This window comes from Saimiri boliviensis, chromosome 2, assembly GCF_048565385.1.
Source record: "Saimiri boliviensis isolate mSaiBol1 chromosome 2, mSaiBol1.pri, whole genome shotgun sequence".
In the NCBI taxonomy this organism is placed as follows: domain Eukaryota; kingdom Metazoa; phylum Chordata; class Mammalia; order Primates; family Cebidae; genus Saimiri; species Saimiri boliviensis.
Window position 1 is genome coordinate 211,879,615 of NC_133450.1, and position 27,401 is coordinate 211,907,015.

At 41.1% G+C, this 27,401-nt stretch overlaps 1 protein-coding gene across 1 annotated transcript in view; it reads right to left on the bottom strand.

Annotated features, from left to right (window-relative positions):
* The window catches only part of BRINP1 (BMP/retinoic acid inducible neural specific 1), a 204,440-nt gene that overhangs the window by 23,736 nt on the left and 153,303 nt on the right, over positions 1–27,401 (bottom strand). Inside the window, exons 6-7 of the mRNA XM_003925186.3 lie at positions 17,633–17,869; positions 12,801–13,023 (exon numbers count right to left, since the gene is read on the bottom strand). Coding sequence (XP_003925235.1) covers positions 12,801–13,023; positions 17,633–17,869 — 460 coding nt within the window. The remainder of the gene's footprint in view (positions 1–12,800; positions 13,024–17,632; positions 17,870–27,401) is intronic.

Consider the following 27,401-nt stretch of genomic DNA (forward strand, 5'->3'; position numbering starts at 1 on the left):
TAGGATTCACTTAGTGGAACTGATTTTTGCTTAGTTTCTACCGAGTGCACAGAAAGAGGTGCGGCCATATTTAAGGTAGTGAAGAGAGACTTAATCCAAGTCTGGTGTGGCCCTTAGACTAGTGGCATCAGTATCATCCAGGACAGAGGACCCATCTCAGTTCCACTGAATCAAAAACCCTAGACACAAGGCCCAGAAATCTGTTCAGAAAGCACTCTGGCTGACTGTGTTGCTAATTCCAGTTTGGGAAGCAGTGCTTTCATCCACAGATCATGTCAGCACAGGGAAGAAATATTGAATCCTCTTACACCAACAGAGAGATTCCATTGATTCTCCAGTTCATCTTTCTAATGGCTACCAGAGAACCTTTACTAAGCCACAATGTCCTTTCTATTATTTTTCCCGCTGGCTTCACAACATGTTAATGATAAGACACAAACTCCACCACTAGGTATTCAATCCCTCCATAATTTCCCAACATACAGGTCTAACCTTATTCAATAACAATAAGGACAACTGCACTAAGTGCCAATATTTATTGACCACTTACTACATGCTAGGAATAGTGAATATGTATCTTGGGTGATCCTCACAACAACCCTGTGGAGGAGATATTATCCTCATTTTACAGATGAGGACACTTAAGGCCAGAGGACACTGAGCACATTGCTTGCCAAGATTTAACCTCAGTCTTCTCTAGTTCCAAAGCCCAGGTACTCAATCCTGACTTATATCCTGTTTCTGATTTGACATTTCTGGATAAAATTAATCCCACCCTCTATTCTTCATAGGTACAAATCGTTTTAGTGAATGGAAAATCATTCTTTTCACTGCAAGTACAAAGCATAATCATCCCTCAGCTCCCATGTGAAATGTCCCCTCATTTCAGTGCAGCAAAGGCTATGTTGTGGTGTTCCAGGGACTTTACCAATCACTGAGGATACACTGGTTAGCAAGAAAAACAAGCTATCTGCCTTCAGTGAATTTGTGATCAAGAGGAGAAGTCTGGGTTTAAACACAGCATTGCAAATATGGCAAGTGCTAGAAAAAAATGAAACACAAGCTGCAGTAAAGGCATATAATAGAATGGCATAACTTGGTCCACTGAGTCAGGCCAAATATTCCTAAGAAATCAGGGATCAACCTGAAAATTAAAGGATGAATAAAGTAATCAAGACAAACGAAAGCATTTTTTCCAGTCTCCCCAGCAGGAATGCATTTCTCTCATTCTCCTCTCCTCTTGCAGCATTTCCCTTTGCTATTCAAACTCTCTGTCTATAATATGGGAAGCACAGTAGAACCTTTTTTTATAGGGTTGTTGTAAGGTTTACACACATTAATATATATAAGGCACTGACAACTCTGTCTGGTGCATAATAAATGGTCAGTGAGTGTCAACCATTATCATCATCATTTTTTTCTTACTATAATATGTGATCTTGAGCAGGTCGTTCCAGTAAGAGTGGCAAGTTACTAGGAATCAGAGTTTCTCTGTCAAGTGGGATAAGCTCTCATAATTGACCTCTATGAAGTAATTGTGGGAAAACGACTCTTCCTCCCACCAGATAGATGTGGTGCGTGAAGCTGATGGTGCATTGAATACTCTTGTCTGGTTGGTTACACTTCCACATGCTTCTATTTCCACCAAGTAACCAGAACATGAGCTGAAAGTCAGTTTGGTATATTCCCAAACCTGTTTATGCCCATTGTATTTGCTACTATTATATCTTAGAGCTAAAAAGTTATAAAATAACTAAACTAAAACTAAAATAAATCAATGAAATCTGAATTTTTTTTCTGTGGAAACTAATTTGAATTCTATAAAGACCAGTTATTGACAAAAATGACCATCGATTTAAATAAAGAGAAAGTTACAAAAAAACTACAAACTTTTAAGTTGTTTTTTAAGAATCTAAGATGTTGCTCCACTTTGAATAAAATGAAGTTTGAAATGTTATGCAATTATGGTATAGTTTATGGAAGAACACCAGTAAAATGTTAAATAGAATATACCACTACCTTCAAAAAAGATTTTGGCTTTACTTCAAAGGGCTGGCCAAGAAATGTGCATTTATGTGTTTTTAAGTTAAAATAAAATAGTTCATATATGCATAGCATGTATACATTTAGAATTTCTTAGTTTACCTTCACTTTTTAAATTAACCAACAAACTACTGATCTCCAATTTTGTCCAATAAAGAGCCACACGCTTTGCCATTTTACTGTGTGCTAACCCTGTCATCTATGTTTTATTATTTATTCTCCAAGGCCGGCTGCTATTTTTCTCTCCATCACGCTAAGTAGAAAACTGAAGCTTGAATGCCTTAATTCTATGTCAAGTATTGTCAATAGTAAATGATAGTAACACATTTTGGTCTGTCAGACTAGAGAGTCTGAAGTCTTGAGCTTCTTATTTTGTTTATTATATGACGACATTTTGTTTGCTAGGCTCATGCTTTATTTTACACACCAGGAGCATCCATTTCTTGGAAATAGAAAGTGTTGTCATCAAATATCTAGGGTCTACTACTGCTGTGCTCTTGAATACATTACTTTTTTTTTTTTTGAGACAAAGTCTTGCTCTGTTGCCCAGGCTCAAGCATAGTAGTGTGATTTTAGTTCATTACAACCTTCGCCTCCAAGGCTCAAGCAATTCTCATGCCTCAGCTTCCCAAGTAGCTAGGATTAAAGGTGTGCACCAACACATTGGGCTAATTTTTGTATTTTTTTAGTAGAGACAAGGTTTCTCCATGTTGCCCAGGCTTGTTTTTAATTCCTAGCCTCAAGTGATCCACCTGCCTCGGCCTCCCAAAGTGTTGGGATTACAGGCATGAGACACTGCATCGGCTTTGAATATGTTAATATTATATCTGTGTATTTCTTTACAAGTTATGAAGAATTTTGGCATATATCACACAAATTGACTATGGCAACAACTCTGTGGGGTAGCCATTCTTATGATCCTAACCATACAGATGGGGAAACAGAGGGCTCTGGTAGGTTTGGAGACTTCTGGAGGTCAGACATCTAATGAATGACAAAGACGGGACTGTCAGTCTAATAAACTGAAACTGACTTGAGTTCAATAAAATATAGGAAGCCATATCCCTCTGTCCCACTGCAGGAGTCTATGGAGATTAAATCCAGAGGCAAGTAAGTACAGGGTTTAGAGAGAAGAATCAAAATCAGTGTGAATATTGAGGGTCATCAGCATAGAGATAACGATTATCTTGGTAGCCAGAGTCTTTCTATAGATACCAATTAAATGCTGTATGGAGAAGGAAATATGTTAAAAGCTGACATGGGTTCAGAAGCCACGGCCCAGCTTTGGAGCCTGAAGCTGATGCCCCCAAGAGATTTTCATCTCAACAATGCATAATTACATTGTGCTTGGCTGAGGCTCAGACTGCTGGGCCAAGGCCATGTGAATTTGAGAAGTAAAAATAAATCAAAGACCAAGCATCATCAGAATAATTCTACTGTCTGCCCTCAAGTTAAGCTTCCATGGATCTTGTTTGCCTCACAATACTTTAATCTTTAAAAAAATAAAAATATATATAAAAAATGACGACAGCCAGATGTAAGGAAGAAATATCAAATCACACTGACCTTAAGTACTCTTTGATGCTAGGAGTTTACTTCATTTCATTACGTTGATTAGTATCTGCACATTTCCCAAAGTAATGGAATTAACAAGTGGTAACTTTAGAATTTGGAATCAGGTAAGTTGAAGACAATTGCCATTTGCAGTTTCGATTTTACCAACCTGTCTGGACCGTCAGCCTACTGGCGTGAAGCTTAGTTATGATCTGTTCACAAATTCACTGAGTGACCCTGGAAAAGCCGCTTAACTCCCTTTGATCTTAGTTTTTTCATTTGTGAATGAGGAAGACAATCTAAATATATTCAACATATGTCGAAAGTATATACACTTTATATATGATCATGAAACTCAGTTTGCAGGAGATTATGTCAACATGCCTTGCGGCACATTCTAAGAAGCAAATAATGTATGTGTCTGTTCACTGAACAAAGTTTTTTGAATAGCTACTGTGTGTCAGGTAGTGTGGTAGAAAGTTATAAGCACAAAGTTATGAAGAATATAAAAAAAGTATGAGTGAGCTAATAGTCTCATGGGAGAGATAGGCACTAATAGATTTAAAAAGGGAAAAGAGTAGTCAGGTAGTACAGTGGCTCAGAGAGACTAAGGAGGGAATATTGCTTGAGTCCAGAAGTTTGAGACAAACATGGACAACATAGTGAGGTTTTGCCGATACAAAAAATTAGAAAAACTAGCCAGGTATGGTTGTGTGCGCCTGTAGTCCCAGATTCCTGGGAGGTTGAGGCAGAGGATCATTTAAACCCAAGAGTTTGAGGCTACAGTGAGCTATGATCACACCATTGTGCTTCAGCCTGGGGGACAAGGCAAGACTGTATTAAAAAAAAAAAAAGATATACTCATAAACTGGGATTTGGGTTCAATTAGAAAATTAGAATAAGGAAGCATATAAACAAGCCCTAAAACAGCCTTTCAATGTGGGGACCATGTTCCTGAGGAATATTTGAGCTAAGGTCTGAAGGGCAGGTAGGTAAAAGCTACTGTAGTTAAGACCAAAAAAAACCAAAAATGGAAGGCACGTTGAAGCAGAAGGAACAGCCCCGGTGAAGCCTTTGAAATGAAAGGCTTGGGGGAGGGGTGGAATTAAGCATTTAGAGAACTCAAATTAGCAGAACTGTCCTGTCACTGAGTTAGCCAAGAAATGGTGTGGAACCCAGCCAAGGGGGAGGCAGGAACCAGATCCTAGCAGATCTACAGGCCACCTTAGGATTTTGTTTTTACTCCTAAAAGCAGTAAGCAGTAACCAAAAAGTTTTAAACAGGGATGTGACAAGATTGAATTTGCTTCTTAAGTGATAATTCTGACTGCCGTGGAACACAGATTGCAAAGTGACCAAAGTAGATTCTGGAAAACTTAGTTAAAAGGCCACTGTAATTTCAGGCAAAAGAAGATTTTAGTTTGAACTTTAGGCGACTCATTAAAATTGACTAATTAGCATCATCTGAAAGCAATGCTGCTCAAAGTTTGAATTGCTGACCTTCTACCAATATTCTTGAATTGAACTATTACTCTCATTCTCTGTAAATGTTATGTCTCTTAGAGTTGGGAAGGACCTCAGAGATAATTGAGCCCTTGTTGTTTTTGTTTTAGCAAAAAAGAAATAAATAAAGAAAAAAAAATCACCTTGGGTTCTCGAATGAATTTTAATTCAGAATTTCCATAAAGAAAATCACTGATGATCTGCCCTAGTTAAAGGTGAGATACAACTGTTCACTATTCAACCTGTACCCCACCTCTGCAAGGCAGGATTACTATACCTAGTGCTCTCACACAGGGCAGAATAAGACTTGAACTCCAGGTCCCTGGCTTCACAAAACAGTGTCTTTTCACTTTTGAGCACACCTAGAGCCTAGATAATGATGATTTGAGGACCAAGGCACAGTTGTTTGTATCTTTAAATGCCTTCCAGTGGCTAACACGAGACTGGAAGTTCAGGTGGCTAGTAAACATTCAGTTTATTGCACAAGAACCAGCTAAATTCAGCTTTGCCCAAGACGACTTTGTGCTTCTTTTCTTCCTCCCTCCTTTCCTTTCTACCTTATTCCCTCTCTATTCATTTTTTTTCTTCCTCTTCTCTCCTGCTTCCCTCCTTTCCTTCATCTCCCTTTTGCAATGACGGGCAATTTCCACCACTACGCAATACAGTTTTTAGTCTTGGCAGGTCATCTAAACACCTTGGATCATCTTGCCTTGGGGACAGGTAGAATAGCGGAGGAGTAACAAGAAGGGATTCTGCTGGGTTTGAACCTGTCTTCTACCTGCTATTCAATCATCAGCAAGTTATTTAACATCTCTATGCCTTAATTTCTCTATTCATAAAGAGGGATAAATTAGTGGTACCTCACAGGGTTGTTACAGTGATTAAATAAGATAAAGCCATATGACAGTGGCCGGTGCATGGTAAATGCTTTAGAAGTGTTAACTATGAAATGTCTCCATGAACCTGAACTCAGCCCCCTTCCCTTCTTGATGAGTTTGGCTTCAAGTTCACTGCGATTGCATAGCCCCCTTTTTAGAGCATTCAGAGTTCACCAATGTATACACGACCCCTGGTGAGCCCCCTAGAGGCCCTCTGAGGCAGGCAATCAGAAATTATTACACCGATTTTATAGGTGATAAAGCCAAGGCTTAAAAAGTCTCAGTGTCCAGTAATAGCTGAGACCAAACTTAAAGTCCATTTTTCCCTTTTTAACTCTACATAGTGTAAGGATCTCCTGGTGACAAGACAAGCCACAGGAATCTTACTGTGGGTCCCTGCCTTCCCTTGATATGTCCAGCTACAGTCTGACACTAGGGCCAGCCCTCCTGTGGGCTAACAAATCCATCACAGTATCCTCAGACCCTCAAACAGAACCTAATACATAATGATTACCCAATAAACATTTGGTCGAGTGTTGAGCTCCTATCTACGGATGTGGTCTGGAGTTACCTTGCTGCTCTCCTCTCAGCAAGCACTGGGCCTTGGAGTAGGATGAATCTTACTTATGTTTGTGCTTCTAAAGCCTGCCACATAGTACGTGCTCTGGAAATGTACGCTGAGTTGGACCGCACTGAACCAGGCCTCTTCTAGTTACCTATGGGGAATACGTCTTCCTGGGTTTCTGCTGGGCTTAAGAGTTAATTCAGGGCTCCATGTTCAGGGACATTTCCTGCATCTCAGCACACTAGAGTCTATATATTTCAATCCTCATCTACTACCCTCAACCTTGATGAGCAAACCCTGCCTTTTACCACACACTAAACCAGGGTGCCCTAAACACAACACAGCCACCTATCTGCCCCTGTGCATTGCTTAAATAACATGGGTTCTTGCTGCTCTGCACAGTGATTGTTGACTATCAAGTCCAACAGTAAAATCAGCAAAATAAATCTAATCTGTCCTTACCTTCCTCATCAGTTTCCTAACCTATGAATGATCCAATAGCGTCTACTTCACAGAGATAGGATGAGTATTAGATAAAAAATACATGTCACCAATGCTCAATCTCACTGGGTAACTAACTGCTGAGTGCCAAGAAATTTACATGCCAAATATCAGTGCTTGGGGGAAAAAAACTAAGAAGAACAATACCTAACATGTATTGAGTGCTGTCCATGTGTTAATCACTGCTCTAAGCAATTTATGAAGGTGAAAGCATTTAATCCTAAAACAACCTTTTGATGTAGGCACTATTATCAGCTCCATTTGACAGATGAGAAAATTGAGGCTCAAAGCTTTCAGTAACTTCCTCCAGACTTGCAATGTAACCAGGTGACAAAAGTGGGATTTGAACCAAGGTGGTCTAACTCCAGAATCTTTAGCCGACTCTATTGCTTGTTATACTAGCTGCTCAGTAAGTAGATGTTACTGCTTCATTATTGTTTTTATTATTAATCTGATGTCCCCTATATCCAAGATGGTCACCTCTAGCTCCAATTCTACTCAATTTCTATTGCACCTCATCTCCAAAATATACATCCCCAGCCCCCATAACGAACTGTACCTCCAAATATCCACACCCTTGAACCTAGGTTAGGCCTTTGGCCAAAGAATGTGGTAGAAATGATGCTCTCCAACTTCCAAGGCTAAGCTGTGAAAAAGTCCTAAGGCTTGCTTTTGGTCTCAGAACACTCCCTCTCTGAACCCAGCTGCCATGCTGCAGGAAGTCCAGTCCCCAAGGAGAGGTCCTGTGTGCGCGCTCCAGCGACAGACCCAGCTGAGCCCCCAGCTGGCAGCCAACACCAACTAGCTCTGAGAGCGAGTCATTTTGGAGATGCAGCCCAGTCAAGCCCCCAGATGACAAGAGCCCCAGCCAGCTTGAGACATCTCAGCTGCACCAAGTCAAGATACACATTCATAAGAGATAATAACATAGTGTTATTTTGAGCCACTACATTTTGGGGTGAATTGTTTTACACCAATAGACAGCCAAAATACCGCTTTTGCCTTCCAGCCAATATTACGTTTTTAGCAAGCATTGAAGCCAAGTTTTAATTAGCTATAGCTGACCTCTCACTAAATCTAAATCTTAACATTTCTTTGAAGTAACAATAAATTAATTAACATTCATTGACCCTGTGCACATTATTAACCTTTCTGTGCCTCAGTTCCTTTATCTGTAAAATAGGAATAGTAACAGGACCACTTCATAAGACGGTAGTGAGGAGGAAATTAGTTAATCTCATATAAGATGCTAAAGAACAGTGCCTGACCTTTAGAATACATATACTAAGTGACAGCTCCTTCCCTTCTGTCTCTTATTCTCTCCCTTCCTCCCTCCTTTTAACTGATTTACCAGACACTTTACCAAGGCTATTTAAATTTTAAAATCGTAATCATCATACTTAACCTGAAGGCAAGTGTTATTGTCTCCTTTCACAAATGAGGTGCAGGGCCTTATATAAAGCTCCATGTCTGGTAGTGATGGAGCCAGGAGTTGGACCAGTCCACGTGTGGCTAAGGCCCTGTGCTCGTTCCCTCTTTCTCTCTCCCACCTTACCTTAACAATGCCACCTGTTTGTGAGACAAGTAAACATCTCTGTGGCTCATGCTGCAGTAATGGCACCTGCTCAGCACACTTATCTTCCACAGACTTCAGTAAGCAGACATATGGAAACCAAGCAATCAGTTCATTTGCAGATACCAGCTTGCTCAGCTAGAGGTGGCCCAAGGTTCCCAGTGTTAGCACCTCTGTCTGATACTGCTCCATGGCAGAGAGGTGCCCTGCAGTGTGAGAAATGCTCATTAAAGCCTCAGATTCAGATGTCAGGAAGCAGCCCACAGCCAGGCCAAGGAAGTTCATTTCTCCTGGGAAGGCTTCAGAGGAATTGGCCACAGAGCCTAGTGTCTGTGTGCTCCTAGCCCTCAGTACCCAGCATTCCATACTCTCCAAACTAATATAATTGAATGACCTGCCAATGGTGGAACGCCAGACATCCTCTCCAAATGAGAGGAACGTTAAGATGAAGGCAGGTTTTCTCCTCTTAGGAGGAGAGAGGGCAACACTGTGAGCTCTTTCCTTGAAGGTCCCAGTGACGGTAGAACATTTTTAGCTATCTACACCTGACAGTTTGCAAAAGGAGAACAGAGACTTATTCAAAGATGCAGACACCTACACTGAGCATGGTGGAGTGACTTGCCCAAGGCCACACAGCTTACTAATGGTGGGACGTAAATTCAGACTCCTTGACTTTTCCCAGTGTTACTCCTATTATCCAGTGCTGCCTTCCTTCCTCCCTTGTAATGCCTATCCAGCTACCCTCCTTTGAAAATCCTCTCCAGTCTTCCCTGAACCTGGCATATCTGATGATGCTCAGTCTCTGGAGAGTTTACTCATCTTTAACAAATATGCCTTCCCAGTGTCTTTGGAACTTGGATCTTACTCTCCATTGTCTGAGGTGACAATCGCCATAATGGAAGGAGGTATTTGTTTGAATCATAATGGTTAAGCGTTGCCCTCCTCAACTAGGTTTGCATGGAGCTTCGTTGCTCCTTAGGATGCACCGTTTCTTCACCTAAAGATCTGATCAAAAGCTACTTCCTATAATATTATGGGCTGAAGTATATACCCCTCCAAACGTATATGTTAAAGTCCTACACCCGAGGACCTCATAATGTGACTGTATTTGGAGACAGGGTCTTTAAAGTGGTAATTAAGTTAACATGAGATCATTGATGTCAGCTCTAACCCAACATGACTGGCATCCTCTTAAGAGAGGATATTAGGGCAGGGCGTGGTGGCTCATGCCTATAATTCCAGTATTTTGGGAGGCTGAGGTGGGTGGATCACCTGAGGTCAAGAGTTTGAGACCAGCTTTGCCAACACTGCAAAACCCTGTCTCTACCAAAAATACAAAAATTAGCTGAGTGTGTGGTACACACCTGTAATCCCAGCTACTCCAGAGGCTGAGTGAGCCGAGACAGTGCCACTACACCCAGCCTGGGCCACAAAGTGAGACTCCATCTCAAAATAAATAAAAAATAGTAATTTATAAAAATAAAAAAGAGAGAGAGGCTATTAGGATGCAGATGCACACAGAGGAAAGACCACGTGGAGACACAGGGAGAAAACAGCCATTCACAAGCCAGAAAGAGGGGCCTCAGAAGAAAACAAGCCTGCTGACAGCTTGATCTTGGGCTTCCAGCCTCCAGAAGTACGAGAAAATAAATTTCCATTGTTTAAGCAACTGGGTCCATGGTACTTAGTTATGGCAACTCGTACACACTAATACATATGGGATCTGATTGACAGAAGAACCCCTCCCCACTCCTGCTGTACAAGACATCTTTCACAGCACTGTTCCCTGTGTGTGTTTCAGAATTTCCCACAGTGCTTGATGTGGATCTCATGGCAGATGTGCGATGGATCTAAAGGGAGCTTCTTCAGAGACTTGCTTGTGGTAGCAGTCTGTGCATCTGTTGCATTTGACAACAAAGCAAGTTTATGACCTTTCCTAGTCCTTGGTTCAGCAGCATTGCAACAAGAAACTGGCAAAAGAAATTCTATTTAATCCACAAAGTAATATAATTGTTACAAGCTAGATGCAAAGCAGTGGGCTCAAATTTGGAAGAAATGGGAGAAACAGAGATGAGCATGAATGTCTGTACAAGGAGGATGTTTCATAAGGAGAGTAGAGAAAGAAACACGCTGACTAAGGAAAGGATTTTAGATTAGTGGGAATCTAGAATAAGAAGCCTTGTATATTGGCCAGTACAATTGGGAAAGACTTTATGGAGGGAACAGCAGCATTAGCTCTGACTCAAGAAAAATGAGAGAAAAAAGAATGCACCAATGGGCTAATTAGGTGGAGGGACTGCTTTAGAAGACTGCAGTTGTTAAATCTTGAGTGCCAGTAGAACGGGCTGGTTAGGAGGAGAAGATTTTGCTTTATAGATTTATTTAGGTTGGTGCAAAACTCTTCATGATTTTTGCCATTAGCAAAACCAGTAATTTTAAATTTAAATGGTAATTTTAAAGTTAAATAGAAATTTAATTAAATAGAATTTAAATTTAATTAGAAATTTCAGTAATTTAAAAATTAAATAGTAAATATATTTTAAACATCTAGGATGACACCACATAGCTATCTGCGCTACTGTTAATTCCCCACCTCAATCAGGTGAATCAGACAGAATACAGAGGCTGAACCGTTAGCAAAAACCGTGATGACTTTTGCACCAACCTAAAACAGCTGGCATCTTGTCTTTCTTACATCAGGATTGCTAGGCCCGAACACCACTAACTTTTGAAGTCAGATATTTCTTTGTTGTGATAACTGCCTGTGTAATAATACTCCCTACCCCTGTTATAATAATCAAAATTGTCTTCAGATCTTTTCAAATATCTGGGGAAAAACGCCACCTACAAGCCAGAACCACTGGTTTACATTGTAGGTTTGGACCGACTACTTGACCTCTCTCAGCTTCCATTTCCTGATTTGTACAACAGAGTAACAATCATATATATATATATATATATAAATATGTGACTGACACAGAGCATGCTATGTGAATGGGCTTATTCTTTTTAAGAATGGATTTTTCTTAGAAAGAAATAGAAGGTAGAACCCCTAAACACACAGGAAATAATAGCAGAGTTGCTCTGTCTGAAGCAGGATGGAGAGTCCCACTCTGCCCTTTTAGCTGTCCTGTGATGCCCTTTCAGAAACCCTGGAGGCACCTCTAAACATCAGCTGCAGATGAGAAATGCCCTGGAAGAGTGGAGTCCGAAAAACCTGGATTCGAATCCTGGCTCCTTCCCTGTGTGCCCCTGAGAGAGTTAGGAAACCCTAATTCTGTGGCGCTGTGGGCCCTGTCTGTCTTGTCCATCTCTGTATTCTCCGCCATCTGGCAGATACCCAGTATATCCAGGGCAGGGCTGGGACTAAAGGAAGACTTTATGGAGGGAACAGCAGCATTTGCTCTGACTCAGCAGCAAGATGGCCTGGCACTGAAGGTGACACTCTCTCAGGTGAGGACCCTGCACTCAATGACCCGGCAACTGAGTGTCTCCTGACATTTTGTACTAAGGTAACTTATCTGTGTCACTCACTCCAGGCTCTGATCAAGGGACCTCAATGAATAAGGCAGTGATTGATTAGCTAATCCAGTTTCTTCACCATTAAGGTGGAGATGCTAAAATCGGCTTTGCTCAGTAATTTAAAAATTAAATAGAAAATATATTTTAAACAGCAGTTTAATGCCATATAGCTATCAGAGCTAGTGTTAATTCCCCTCCTCAGTAAGATGTATCAGACAGAACACAAAGGCTGAAAATTCATGGTATATTCAGAAAACAATGTGGAGTCTGTTGCAGCCAGAGCCAGTAGGTGAGAAGCCAGAGGCGGTCCAGAAACTTGTTGGTCTGGACCAGGCATCCCCAAACTTTTTACACAGGGGGCCAGTTCACTGTTCCTCAGACCGCTGGAGGGCCGCCACATACTGTGCTCCTCTCATTGACCACCAATGAAAGCGGTGCCCCTTCCTGAAGCGAGGCCGGAGGGGTGGGGGTGGGGCGGATAAATGGCCTCAGGGGGCCGCATGCGGCCCGCGGGCCATAGTTTGGGGACGCCTGGTCTGGACCATGCAAGGGCTTGCCATCCCGCAAATGCACCATCTACACTGCATTTCACTCGGCAGCAAGATAATGTACACTAACGCCAGGTCGGTGCCTGCAGAGGTGGAGGTGGTGGTGGCACTTACCTCTCTCTAGGCAGCTGGTGGTTGGGATTGTGGCGACAGCGTACACTGAGGCCGAAAAGCTTGCGGGCAGTGCGTTGGATCTTTTGTCTCTGTGCTTCTGTGGCACTCTGCAGGAGCTTGTAGCGGTTCTGCAGGTCCCAGTCATTGCCCCAGTGCTGATGGATGCTCCCGATGGTCAGGAAGTGGTTGCTGGGGAGGCGCTTCATAAACGATTTAAACTCATCTAGTGAGAGACAAAGGCCGGGAGAGAAGAGCTAAGCGTGACAGCAGCCATCTGACGTTGCCTGGAATGCTTCCTCTTGCCTTCCAATAAGCCAGGCTTGCAAACATAATTTTGTTTTCCTGCAGGCCATAGAAGATGGCATTAGCCTGTCCTTCCCCTGCTAGAAAGGGCAAAAACCACTATGCTTTCTTATGAAGGGAATCTGCACACTGCATCCTTGCTTAAAACAGGGCTTCCCGCAATTCTGGCATCAGAAAACCAACTTTATAGTAATATTCATATATTATTATATCTACTTCACATGTTATTTGAATCAAATCATTATTTTTAACTTAAAAATAGAAAACAAGGCCGGGAGTAGTGGCTCACATCTGTAATCCTAGTACTTTGGGAGGCTGAGGCAGGTGGATCACAGGTCAGGAGTTTGAAACCAGCCTGGCCAACATGGCGAAACCCCATCTCTACTAAAAATACAAAAATTAGCTGGGTGTGGTAGTGGGTGCCTGTAATCCCAGCTACTCAGGAGGACAAGGCAGGAAAATTGCTTGAACCCAGGAGACGAAGGTTGCAGTGAGCAGAGATTGCACCACTGCACGCCAGCCTAGGCAACAGAGGGAGATTCCACCTCAAAAAAATATCGAAAACAAATGTTTATCAAATTCTCCGGAGAAAATCACTCTCTCTCACGCCTCCAGAAGAATGGTAGATGTAAAAATAAATATGATAAAAACAATGTTAATAAATTCTAGTCAGACACTGTTGCCTGCTAAATGATCAAACCTCCATGCCTGCTCTCATGTTGAAATACAGGAAATTAGCAAGTGTTCAAGAGGCGTTAAAGGCATGCTAGCACCAAACTGAAACTTTCTCTTTGATGTAATCTGCAGGTTTGAGAGAGAACTGAAATGGATCAACGTCTCCACTCCATGATCCAGTGTGCTTTGAAGTTGTACATGTGTTCCAACTAGCATCATCTCACATTTCAAAAAACTTCAGCTTAAGAGATGGTGACAAACTCTTGGGTCTCTGGGGTAAAGGTTTCTGCCTCAGTTTGTGATGCTGAGTTTCAGAGTGTCAACTTGGCACAGCCATAAAAATTATCTCATTCAGCTTTCTTGTTCTACAAGTAGGAAAACTGAAGCCCAAAATGGGAAAATGATTTTCTAAAGGTAATGTGGCTGACAAATGACAAGATCCAGGTCTGTGTCCTGAGTTTTTGTTTTCTAATCTAATAATCCAATCTGTTGTAATTCTAATCCCTATCACACCATTCCTGGAAAATTAAAAAGTCAAGGGGTTGGTTATTTTGTAGGAAAAAAGGCTAATGGTTGAATTTATATAAATATCATAAATCTTCAGCCTAACACTTTCACTTCACATTATAAAACCTCCAAGGACATTTTAGGTATACTATGCATTTAAGCTTTCATTCTATTTTTAAAAATGCTTACATAGCTCTTGACAGGCACCAGGCACAGTCATAATCACCTAACATATATAACCACATTTTATAGAAAACCTATGAGGTAGGTATTTTAGAGCCCCATTCTAAAACTAGGGCACAGAGAAGTTAGCTACCTTGCCCAAGGTCAAATGGCCAGTAGATAGGAGAATTAAGACCTGAGTCTGGCTCCAAATCCTGTGTTCTTAGTATGTTATATTTCCTCTCAACACATAAAAAGGGGCAATCCCTAGGCTCAGTACATTAGGAGAAAATAGTAAATAAAAGGCGATAAAAAAAACAGAAGCTCTGACTCCTAGAAAAACCTCAGGCACTTCATTATAGAGAGACAGGCAAGAGTTGGAGTCACATCGGAGTACTGCACAGCTGTGGGATCCTTATTCTCTCCAGACCTTAGTTTCTCCATCTGCTAACAGGAATAATAGCATCTAATCCAAATGTTGAGAGTGACATAGTGGCCTAGGACTACATCTACCTAACTAGTTTCTGATACACAGAAAGTACTCGATTGATGGTAGCATAAGACTGACAGGATGACAAAAGCCTCTACACTGATTGATTGGTTCAGTGAGCTGGCGGAAGGCAGGAGACGGGCCCAGATGACTCTGTTCTGTTTGGGGCAGCTGGGCTCTCCTTCCATGGAAAACATGAAGCTTATCTTGCAGAGGGCTCTGTTGATGTCAAAGGGAAACACAGGCCTTCCAATGAACCCAAATTTGGGTCTTAAAAGAAATGGAATTTAAGGGTTAAACACATTAACTTTCTTGAATAAAAGTAGAAGTACTCCAACCAATCCACCAGGAAGGAGATGCAGATCGCCATTCATGTATAGAAACTAGGTCCTATGTGCCACCTACACTTTGGAGCTGTCAAGGAACCAATGCCTTTTACTTTGGGCTGGTCATTAATCCCTCCAAATCACTGGGCTGAGTAGTGAAGGTTAAGGGCTAAAAATGAACCAAAGGAAAACTCATATGCACAAGCCTCTGATGCACATATGGATGAATGGATTTATCTTAAAGGGTAAAACCATTTCAAATACAGAAGCACAGGAAATCTAGAGGGAGTGTATGCCTTATGAGGAGAAAGTGTGACATAAATCATTTTCTTGGCCTGTTCAGCTTATTCAGTGACATCTCAGTTTTCTGTGTTTCCTCACCCACCCACTCAAAGTGGTTTCTTTTCCTTGGAAATAAGGATTGTATACTAAGGAGTCTTATTTCTTATACATGCAGCCTAAATCCCCTCTGTTTTTTAGCAATCAGTGGAATCTTTTTGCAAAAGCATTTTATCAAATGCTTTCTTTGTTTGGGACCAAATAATCACCATAGTACATTTTCAACATGAACTTCTCTTTTATGGGTTCCCAGGATGGTCAATAGACTAATGGGTGTCGTTATAAGGCATCCACAGATCCATGTGAGCTGCACAGCCCAGCAAGAGGCAGGATCCCTGATGCGTTCTGGGCTCCCAGAGCTGGTTTACAGCTTACAGTTCATGGAAACCAGTTATTTTTAAATACTGTTCCACAGAACTCTGCTTTTATCTGTGGTACACAGTGGCTCCAAGGTAAGATTTTGCTTGATCAAAGAATGTCTCGTCTAAAGACTTGAATAAATTCAAATATTAGAAACACAAACATGTCCTCTCATTTATCAGATGAGGGAACCTCAGGCCTGGAGGGCAAAGTAAAATTAAGTAACCAAAGCTGCTGTGAGCACTACATTTGGAATCAGGAATTCCATTACCAATCCTGCCACTTACTAACTGTGCAACCCCAGGGAAAACACTAGGTCTTGAAGGAGGATTATAGAGGAGTGGTTCCCTTCTCCATAATACAGAAACGTTACTACTTCCTTTAAGGTGGCTATTATAACAGATTTAAGAAATATAATGTTGTTTTAAAGACAGTAATGCTCTATGCATAAGCCCATTTATTTAACAGTTACTTGAGTACATATTACATGCTAAGTGCTTGCTTGGCATCTGGGAAGTCTCCAGGATTCTCAGGCTTATCCTATATAAAAGTGAGCACATGGTCTCCCCAAATCTTTCAGGGTGTCCCAGCTCAATGAAGATTACCAACATCTATCCAGTTGCTAACATACCTATCAAAGGAGGTTTATGAATATCACCTCAATACCCCCTTTCTCTTCAACTCTTGTAGACAATCCAACATTAAGTTCTGCCATTGTTTCCTTCTAAATATCTTGGCATCTCGGCACACTTCCTGTTTTTACAACTGGTACCACCTCCCTAACCCACCTCACGGTCATCTCCCTCCTAGGCCCCTTGTGCTTCCCATTAGTCTATCTGCACCCACCTTCTGATGCCTGCACCATAGTTAAATGCTTCAGTTTCTGCTCTTTTTTAAGGTAGCCTTCCTTGATCACATTGACCCTCAACCCTACATCATTTGTTCACAGCAGCTCATTCTTCTTTACAGATGTATCCTTGCCATTTTGTAATCACTGGTATGGTTACATAATTAATGCCTGACTTTCCAACAAAACTCAAATGTCCATGAAGCCAGAGATCCTACTTTGGACTTCATCTGCTTTAGTAGCTTGGGTGACTGTCTCTCCTCCCCTGAAACTCATTTTTCTGAACTGTGATATGCATAAAATAACTAAGTTACCAGAAAAGTGACTTTGAGCTTTGATAGTCTGTAGATTCTTTGGATATCTATACCTCTATGTTTGTGCACACACATATATATACATAGAGATAGGTGTTTATTTATAGAGACAGACAGAAGCATCCGAATACACAAACACACACACACACACACACACACACACACACACACACACACCATACAGCCCAAGGAATCAATACAACTACCTCTGACTCTTCCCTCTCTGGAGGTTTCCTATGCAGATTTATTCTTTCTGTCTTCTGGGTACAACAGAAACAATATATCATATGACCACAAACTGGATTATGCTATTCATTAATTTTCTTCAGAGGAGATTTATTGAGTGCCTGCTCTGTGATGGCTATTATACTTGCATCTGGACCCTCTAAAGTGGAAGAGTCAGGGTTACTGAACTTTGCCTCACAGCAGTCCTAATTCCAGTTAGATTAGCTCCCTTTCAGACTTGGCTCAAGGCCACTTATGCAGTGGCACTGAGTTAGACCCTCTACCTGAATTCTCCAGGTCCTTATAAGCTTCGGCCCAAGACTTGGCCATGTTGGCCAGCGTGTACTCCATGATCTGGATGTCCGTGATGGGGCAGTTGCACTGCGGATACTCCTCGGCACATTGGCATCGACACTGGCTGTTCCGGCACAGGTACTCCCCCTCCCCATTGCACATGATGTAGCTCAAGGCCGACTGGACGAACTTCTCTTGCAGATACTGAGGAAAGATTATCTGAAGACCTGTTTGAGAATAGCAAGAAGGGAAAACAGAAAGGTTAAAAAAAGGTGTTTCATTAACAGTTTCCAGAGGTGATACATAGGAATCTGAAGCTGCTACATTTCTCCCTGTGTACCGGAACCAATATATTTCTGGGCCAACCTAGATCCAGATGGGGCATTATTGGTGAGGCTTCCAGTTGCATCAGTTTTACTTAAACTTCTCAGATCATGACCTTGGCTGTCTCTGAAAGGCATAGCCTATTCTGTTAAAGTAGGACTGAGGCTAGAGACGCATATGGTATATACCTTTTCCATTTGTGGAGAAAACTCATATTGAAAATATAACATTATTTTTTATCATTATTTCCTTAATTGCTTTCCTTAAATATTTGTAAACCCTATTTATGAAACATAAATCCTGAGGTAGGCACTAGGCCCACAGAGATTAAAAAAAAAAAAAAAAGATACAATCCTTGCCCTTGGGGAGCTTACAATGTAATCAGCAGGCACAGACATGGACACACATCGTCATAACATGGCTTTATAGACCTATAGCAGAGACAGTCATAATAACGTTGTTTAGATAGCAGATAAACCTTCATAGAAGAGCTAGAATTTGGGCTTGTTGAAAACCAAGTAAGAGATCACCAAGTTAAAAGAGAAACAGGAAGGACATTCTTAAGAGGAAAGACATCATTTGTCTGAAAATTCCTAGTAAAGGAATGAACTCGGATGAATGGAGTTGCTCGTGCTGTAGAAAATAGCTGCAGAAAGGGTCAGAGGCCAGTGTGCAAAGGGCTTTCTTATATGCTAGGTAGTTTGAACATTGTTCTGTGGATCACAGGTGCACATTGGTAGTTTTTAAGGGTATGAGTAACAGAATTAGAGTGATATAACTTAATAGGATCACCGTAATATAAAAACTAAGACATCATTCGACATAAGCATCACTAGGTAATTAATTTTCTCTTCTTTGTTCTAACAGTGAAAAAGCCATAGTCCACCAACAGGAAGTGACCAGCCCACGGTGATAGGATGAGCACTCTGGACTACATTTCATGATCTCTCTAGACTTGAATATTCAAAGTCTTAATACAGAGGGCCAATGATAGGGAAGGATTTATCTGGGTATGAGCACTACTCTGGTACCCATGAAAAGTCAGCAGACTAGTCTATTATCTATGGTGTCCAGAGAGAAGGACAGGTCTGGGCTACCTTAATTCATTAGGGCACATGCACTCAGGACCTTTCTCTCCACCTCATTTGGAGCTGCAAACAGTTTCAGCTTCCAATATGAAGTAATGGTTCTATTACTCACTGTGTAAAACAGAACTGTATTCTTATTTGGATAATTTTTTTCCTCATTTATGCTTCAGGGACACTTTTTAATCCTACTCATCAGGGATTTGCTGAACAAGGTCACCATTTCTTCCACTTTCTATTTCACAGTTGTTTCTAGATTTTTATCTTTTTTCTATTTTCTTCAAGTTTTGTATACATTTAAATAAGCCCCATCCTTTCAACCTGTCTTCATATGTCAGCTAAAGAAGAATATTCTCAGAGGGACATTGTGGGAAAGAAGGTTCCTCCACCATCACACACTGTAGTCAAAAACCTGGGCAAGGCTGCGCTGGCTCCTCTACTTACCATCTAAGTCACCTAAAAAAAAAAATTTGGTCTGTCTCCAAGGTTCAGTTAGTACCTACATGCAAGGATCACTGAGAAGACTACAGACTACATGAAAGAATGCCTGCAAATTGTCTGGCAAGGTTCCTGGCTGATAGCAAGCAAACAACAAATGTTGTCTATTCTTATTTTTGATGTAATGATGATGTTGATGAGGATGTTGCCACTCCTCTGATTAAAGTGGTTAAAGGTTTAACAGAACCATCAGGATTCATGAAGGAAAAACAGGTGTGGGTGTGTCATCAGAAGGCAGTCTTCAGATATTTGCAGAGCTCTGATGAGGAGGAGGGATTAGAATTCTGTGTCTGTTGAACCAGCATTGGGGGCAGGGCTGTTGAGGAAGGTGTATACGTCGATATGCACGGACAGGATTCTAGCAGATTAAGCTATTCAGTTGAATGATGGGCTGCTGTGAGACTGAGTGAGTTCTACATTGATGAGCAAGGGGTCCTTATGGGTTTGAGCGACTATTTGGGAAGGCTACTGTATAAGGGCATAACATACGTATCAAAATGTGAGGTAAAACAAATTAAGCGATAAAGTCCCTGCTGCACTGAGTCTACGATTCTTTCAGAGTGTGCATTATTGAGTCATTTTATCTATATCACCATTTTCTTTTCCAGAGCCAAATTTATTTTTAGCTGATCCCAATCTCCCATAGACAACTGGGTATATGGATCGGAGTTAAGTTTCTGTTGCTTAAAGGAACTCTACAGACTATATTCTCAGTTCTATTTTTCTAGCTTGCTCATCATTTTCTTTCTCCATTCTGTAGGGGATAAAATATTCTATTCCTGGTCCCAGCCCAAAAGGAATTTGGGGAGAGCATTTTTAGAAAATTGCGTCAAATCATTTTTCCATTTGGCAAGGATACGAAAGGCAGTATTACCTACCCAACTTAATGAAACTGACAACAGATGAAGTTTGGAGTTGGGGGTTTTCTGGGAGCAGCTAAAACACACAAAACTGGCTGCTCTTTAAAAATGGAAACTCAGAACATGCCGAGCTGTCTTAGAGGCAGAATCTCCTGGGCAATTTCGAAAGAGAATAATGAAGACGTAGCAATTAAAAAGCACTTTTCTGCAAAATGTCATTACGGTTTAAAGTTACATAACCATTTCTACGGCAGCAGAGGTTCACACAGCAGTCACAGCCAGAGTCGTCTCCTGATGGCCTGTGTCCAACAAAGAGGCCCAGTGCTGACCTCCTGCGTGGGCGCCTGAATCCTGCCTGCTTCAGCGGGAGCCATAAATAATTTGGAGGGGGATTTGGCCTGTGAAACCACTGTTTGAAAGATATACAGCTGCTGGCTGGGGTGAGGGATTCTGTCCCTACAGTTCCCAAAGACACAACACACACACACACACACACACACACACACACACACACACACACACACAGAGAGAGAGAGAGAGAGAGAGAGAGAGAGAGAGAGAGAAAACTGAGAAAATCAGAGAGAAAAGGGCTACTGTTATTGCCAAGCATATAAATTTTGCCTCAAAAAACCCAGGCAGGCAATAGTTGAGAGTTTTATTTGAACGTCAGCTCACCCACACTGAACATATGGAATATTTTTTCCCCAATCTTTTTATATATTTAAAAAAATCTTGGTATAATTTAAAATGGAATGTTTCAGCATTCTGCAGAGCGAGTGGGCAATGTCCATGTGGGGACACCCAAGATGTCTCCCTTCTCTTTTCCTGATTTGTACCTCATTCTTTTTCCTTTCAATTCACCTTTGACACGTGCATCTCGCAATATTTTTTGTAGTTTGTATACAGTCTTTCTGTGCTGAGATATTATTTCTCTTTCTCCGTGTCACGTGATGGGATGTCTCTGTTTCCTTGCCTCCCTCCTTCCTATCTCGTAATATTCTCTTCTAGACTCAGAACACATCAGAAAAATGATGCCCTTTTTTCAGTCCCTGCAATACATCCATATTGTTCTGCCCATAATCTTTGCACTTGCCTTTCCCCGTGCACTGAATATTCTCTCCTCTGATCTCTGCCTGATCTCTTGTCCTGTAATCCAGACCTTCCCAGGCCCACGTTAAAAGGCATCTTCAGTTTTCGTCATAGGATTAATTCCTGGCTGAAATGATCTTTTGAATTTGTTTTATTTTTAATATTCCCTAGAGTGAGTTCTAGGGAAGAAAGGGCCTGTCTGCCCTCTACGGGCACCCAGAGTATAAACTAAGTTCAAGTCCAGTGCAGGCTCCAGGTGCTTACTTGTGGATCAAAGGAACTTTGAACTTTGAACACTTCCTCCTCCAAGATGAAAAGAAAGGTGGCTCATGAAGCTTGTGGGGTGTTAGAATTTAAAAATCAGATGACCTGGGCAAAGTCTCACAACTAAGGTAACAGAACCAGGACTCCAATCTAGGAATTCAACTTGAGTTCTGACACAGTCGAGGATGACCTGGCTTAGAACTGCTGTGGTGGCTGCAGTACAGAGCGACCTCTGGCAATGTTTTATCTTCCCTGAAACTCAGGGGCTCTTTGCCTGTGCCGTTGAAACCCCAAACTCCTAATATACTAACGAAGAGAGAAAAGGCAAAAACGTAAGCCATAACCCAGATGCCAAGGACTGAATGTTTGTGCTCTCTGACTCCCATACACACATTCATATACTGAACCCTTACTTGCAATGCCATGGTATAAGGAGGTGGAAACCCTGGAAGGTAATTATCTTTAGATGAGGCCATATGTGTGGTGACCTCATGACGGGATTAGTGCCCTTATGAGTAGAGGAAGAGCCAGGAGAAGAGACAGCTTGTAGCCATCTACAAGCCAGAAAGCAGTCTGTCCCTCCCTCACCAGACACCATATCTGCTGGCACTTGATCTTGGACTTCCCAGCATCCAGACCTGTGACAAATGATGTCCTTTCATGTAAGCCACCCAGTCTAGGGTATTTTGTTACAGCAGCCGGAGCAGACCAAGACACTGTCATAATTAAGTGTGCAACAAATGTTAAGTTCCCTCCATTTAACCAGATATCAGATCATATTCATTAGCTGGACCAAACTTGAACCCTTCTAGAAAAATCCTCCTTGAATAGCACCATTTGAGCCAGTATAAAATATGCCAAGAATGCATTTTCTCATATCAGCATTAAAATAATTATTATTGGTCTTTGTTTTTAATCACACTATACATTTTCCTTCCTTCCTTCTTTCCTTTCTTCCTTCCTCCTTCCCACCCTCCTTTTCTTCTCTCCTCCCTTCTTCCAATTTATGTTTTCCTCTTTTCTTCCCATCTTCTTGCTTCCCTTCTTTCACACACATTCTTGAAGCCCTACTATGTGCCAGGCACCTGTGCTGTGGATACTAGGGGGGATGAGGCAGACAACTCCCTCTTGCTGTAGGTCTTACAGTTTAGTGAGTGAGTGAGAGACAGAGAGAAGTGTAAACTAGCTGTTTGGATGCAATAAAACCAGTATTGTATGAGAAGTACAAGTTTTTCAGGGAACACAGGGAAAGAACTAACCCAGCATGGAATGGATTAGGAGTGTTAAAGGCACTCTCTACTCTCCTACAGGATAGCATTTAAGCTCAGATCTAATAGGTACACAGGCACTAGGCAATGAAGGATCCACAGAAAGAGTAGTCTATTCAGCGGGAAGGGCATGGAAAAGGCTTCAGACACAGAACTCCTTCCAACTGAGAATCCACTTGGCCCTCACATTTTTTCTGATTAAGATTTGCCTTCTTTTGCTTGTTTGTTTTCTTTTAAGTTCCCTAGAAAAGAAGAGAAACAGTTCCTGCGACCGAGAGATCAAAATTCGGAAGGGAAGAGTGACACAGAGCAGAGATCTGTGGGTTCCTTAGAGGAAACAGCATTTCTTATAGTATAAGAAAGATCTTTATTCAACACAGGAAGGGATTCTGAGACTCAGGAAAAAAGTAGGGCTTACTGTGTTGTTGAGTTTCAACCACTATGAGTACCCAAGTAACAGAAGAACTTTCAGGGGACCCTCAGATTGGATCCCTGGAGACCTTCAACAACATTGATGATATTGCTAGCACAAGCACTTGGTTCAATTGACCAAGCTCTGTGAGGCTGGGGAACATTTAATATTTGGAAAAGAAGATCCAATCAACAGAAGCTGAAGGTGAACTTAAGACATGAAGATTATAGCCCAGTCTTCATCTCTGGCTTTGATTCTGCTCTTTTGTTGACAGGAACTCAGCCTCTTTTTCCTTCTTTTAACAAGTAGTACATTAGGAATTGTTGGAGGAAATCAAGAAGAGATTTAAAGCATGCTTCTCACCTCCTAAGGAAACAGAGGGGTTACTTGAATATTCAAAACTAAAGCAAATTAAAAAGAAAATTCGAGAACAAGAAAGAAAGATCTTGATTGATGGTTAAAACATTAAAAGTAGTATTGTGTCTGGCACATAGTAGGAGTTTATAAATATATTTCAAATATTGAGTAAGTCAGTGATCTATTATGAAGATGAAAGAAAACAGGCCTGGAAACAATGAATATGGAAGACTTTGTAATGACTGTGGGATGTAGGTTGAATCTTGAAACATGAGCATGGTCTGAATAGATAAAGAAAGGCAATGCAGTATGCTGTAGCAGAGGGCATAATTTGGGTCAATCTAAGCCTTTCTTATTCAAGGCAAAGACCATGCATTGTCATAGGTTGTTTTTGCTAAGCTTTATTTTATTCTATATTATAATTACCTAATACAGTGGTATTTTTGATGGACTTGCTCTTTTTTGACCTATTTCATTAGATATTAAACACACGATTTCTTACAGTGCCAAAGGAAGACGGAAAAAACACAGGTTATACTTTGGTTGAATATAAATTTTTTTTTGTCCTGTTCTTGTATCCGAATGTGCCCCCTGTAGATATCTCTGAGCTTTATAGGAGCCCCAGCTGTTGTCTTGTACCGCTAAGTTCTGCTTGTCGAATTCTGTCCATTTCTGAAATGCACAAGGTGGGAAGAACAACAACAAGGACTGCACCTTTTGCAAAAAGTCAGCCTGATCCCCTTCCTTGTGAAAGCCCAGGAATTTGAGACTGGCAGATAAAGGACTTCATGGCTCCAACAGCCATGCTGAACTCCAGTGTAATGAAGGCATACAGGTCAATTACCCATCTGTTTGTGTTTCTATTGCTGTGAATTACAGTATCCATTGCTGACAGCTCATTGGAGTGGAATGAAAATAAGACAATAATTCACCGGGTGAAACTGTGCAGAAAGGGCAAAAAGGCTATGATCTCATTCAGAAGTTCAGCCCTGTCTGCATGATGGGTCATTTACACTCTGGAAAATGAAGAAAGGCAGCTACCTGGGGGTTGGGGTGTGGGTTCCTGCTTCCTTGATATAAGAATTAGAAAATGACTCCTCCTGGTTAGAGTAATCTTTTGTATTTGTAAATAAAATCATCTGCTCTGCAGGATCTCAAGAAGATTTGGAATCCTTAGGTGAAAGATACAGGTATATGGAATTCAGCACAATAAAATCACCTTTTTAGCAATCAGACGTTTTAAAGGATGAAGCAGGTTGCTTTGGTAGCAGAAGACACCCCATCACTGGAAGTGTGGAAGTGGAGTTTGAAATGTAACGTGGCACAAACAAATGTTTGTTCCAACAAAGAGTCAAATGACAAATGGTAGGATGGATTATCATTAACCCACATTCAGTGTTCCTTCTTGTAGTCTATCCTTGTAGAGATAACTATCCACCCCACTCTCCAAATTTAAACAGGTTCATATGACATGTTTCGGCTAATGAAATGTGAGTGTGAGTGATGTGTGTCTTTTCCAAACAAAGCTGTAGAAAACAACATATGAGCTTATCAATCTCTCTTTGTACAAGTCCAAGAATGTTCCAGAAGGGGGGCCACCAGAGGAGCAGAATCACAATAGAACTGTGACCACCATGTAGCATAAGGAAGAAATAAGCATTCACTTTGGCAAACCACTGAGATTCAGGAATTGCTTGCTAGCACAACATAACCTAGCTTATCCTGACAGATACAGGAGTTGACAAAATATGGCCAATGGGCCAGATTGACCTGCACTCTATTTTTATAAACAAATTTTACTGGAACCCAGCCATGCAGATAAGAGCTGAGTAGTTGTGACAGAGAACATGTGGCCCACAAAGCATAAAATATGTATTATCTGCCTCCTAACAGAAAAAGTTAGTCAACCCTTTTACTAGATGACCATCAAGATTTTTCTAACTTTGACTTTTCTATGATTCTGCTCTGTGCTGTTGTTTATTCATTTGTGAGGCAGAGATCAATAAGGCGTCTATCATATGCAGACACTGTTATAGGTTCTAGAGAAAAGGCAAGGAACTAAAAAAGGCAAGGAACTAAAAAAGGCGAGGACACAATCCTTGCTGTCATGGAATCTACCTTGTAGTGAGGGTGATAGGCAACAAATAAATAAATCAAAATAGAAAAGAAATCATACCAATTACAGGGGTTGGGGCGGGGGGACTTCTAAATGAGACTTTTAACTTCAAAAAACATAATATCTTTTAATTTATGAAATCACCAAGGATAAGGAGGCTGGCATAATTTTTTTTTCAATTTCATAAAACTTCAACATGAACATGTTCTTGAAGCTTTAAGAAGAGGTTGGTCCAATTTAAATATAAGCTTCTTCACAGAATTATGATCCAAACCGAATTTGATACCTGTAAGACTCTGTGCTACCTGATCCCCGGACCAGTTGATGTCTCCAAATTCCTGTCTCACCCATCTCCCTTCTTTTTCTTGCTACATCCAACCATATCATTGTCTCTGTTCTCCAAGCATGCCAAGTTCTCTCCTATTCACATTTTGCCTTCAGCTCTCACTGACAGTTTGACCTCGGAGAAGCTAAGAGGCTTAACTTCTCTGATCCTCAGTTTTCTTATCAAAGCTTCTTTCATAGGGCTACTGTAAGAATTAAATGAGCTATTTTATATCTTGATTGTGGTAGTAGTTACATAACTGAATATGCTTGTCAATTTCATGGAAGAGTCCACCTCAAAAGGGTATATTTGGCTATATGTAAATTATAGGCCAATAACCCTGAAAATAAAATCACATAAATAACATGTGCTCTTAGTACATGGTAGTTGTTTAAGTGACATAATTTTCTGACCTTGCCTTGTTTTCGATTGCTTTCTCTGAAGTCTTATGTAGTCTTAGGTAGCCCCTCTACTGGCAACCATGAACACCTTGCACATATTTCAAATCCCAATGGGACACTTATAGTATCACATGTGGGCTCATGTTCACGTCTCTCCTACTCTATAAGTTTCTCGAATGCAAAACACAGCTTATTCCTCTACTATTTACCCATCATCTAGCACATTATTGAGTACCCAGAGTATGTGTTTGAATGAAGACAAATTTAGACAGAATGTGTTTCAGAGAGGACTGTGGTTCTGTATTCTATGTTTAGCATGCCCATCTCTACAGCCACCCCTCATGAGCAAAACCTGTACTTTCTTTCACAATATTATAGCTTGAGATCTGAGGCTTTTTAAAATTCATCTCAGCAGTTACAGACAAGTGCTCAGAAAGATCTGAGTAAAAAAATATATAGACACAAAAATATTCTTAAGGGATCAATGGTGCTAAAAGACTTGTACACTCCTGACTGTTAGAAGGAAAACTAAGAGGCAGAAAGAAATAGCTTCAACATCAACAAAAAGGATGTCCACTCAGAGACCCCATCTGAAAGTCACCAACTACAAAGACCACAGGTATATAAAGCCACTAAGAAGAGAAGAAACAAGTACCAAAAGGATGAAAACACCAAAAACCAGAACGACTCTCCTCCTCCAAGGGACCACAACTCCTCACTAGCTAGGGATCAAAGATGGATGGAGAATGAATCTGATGAA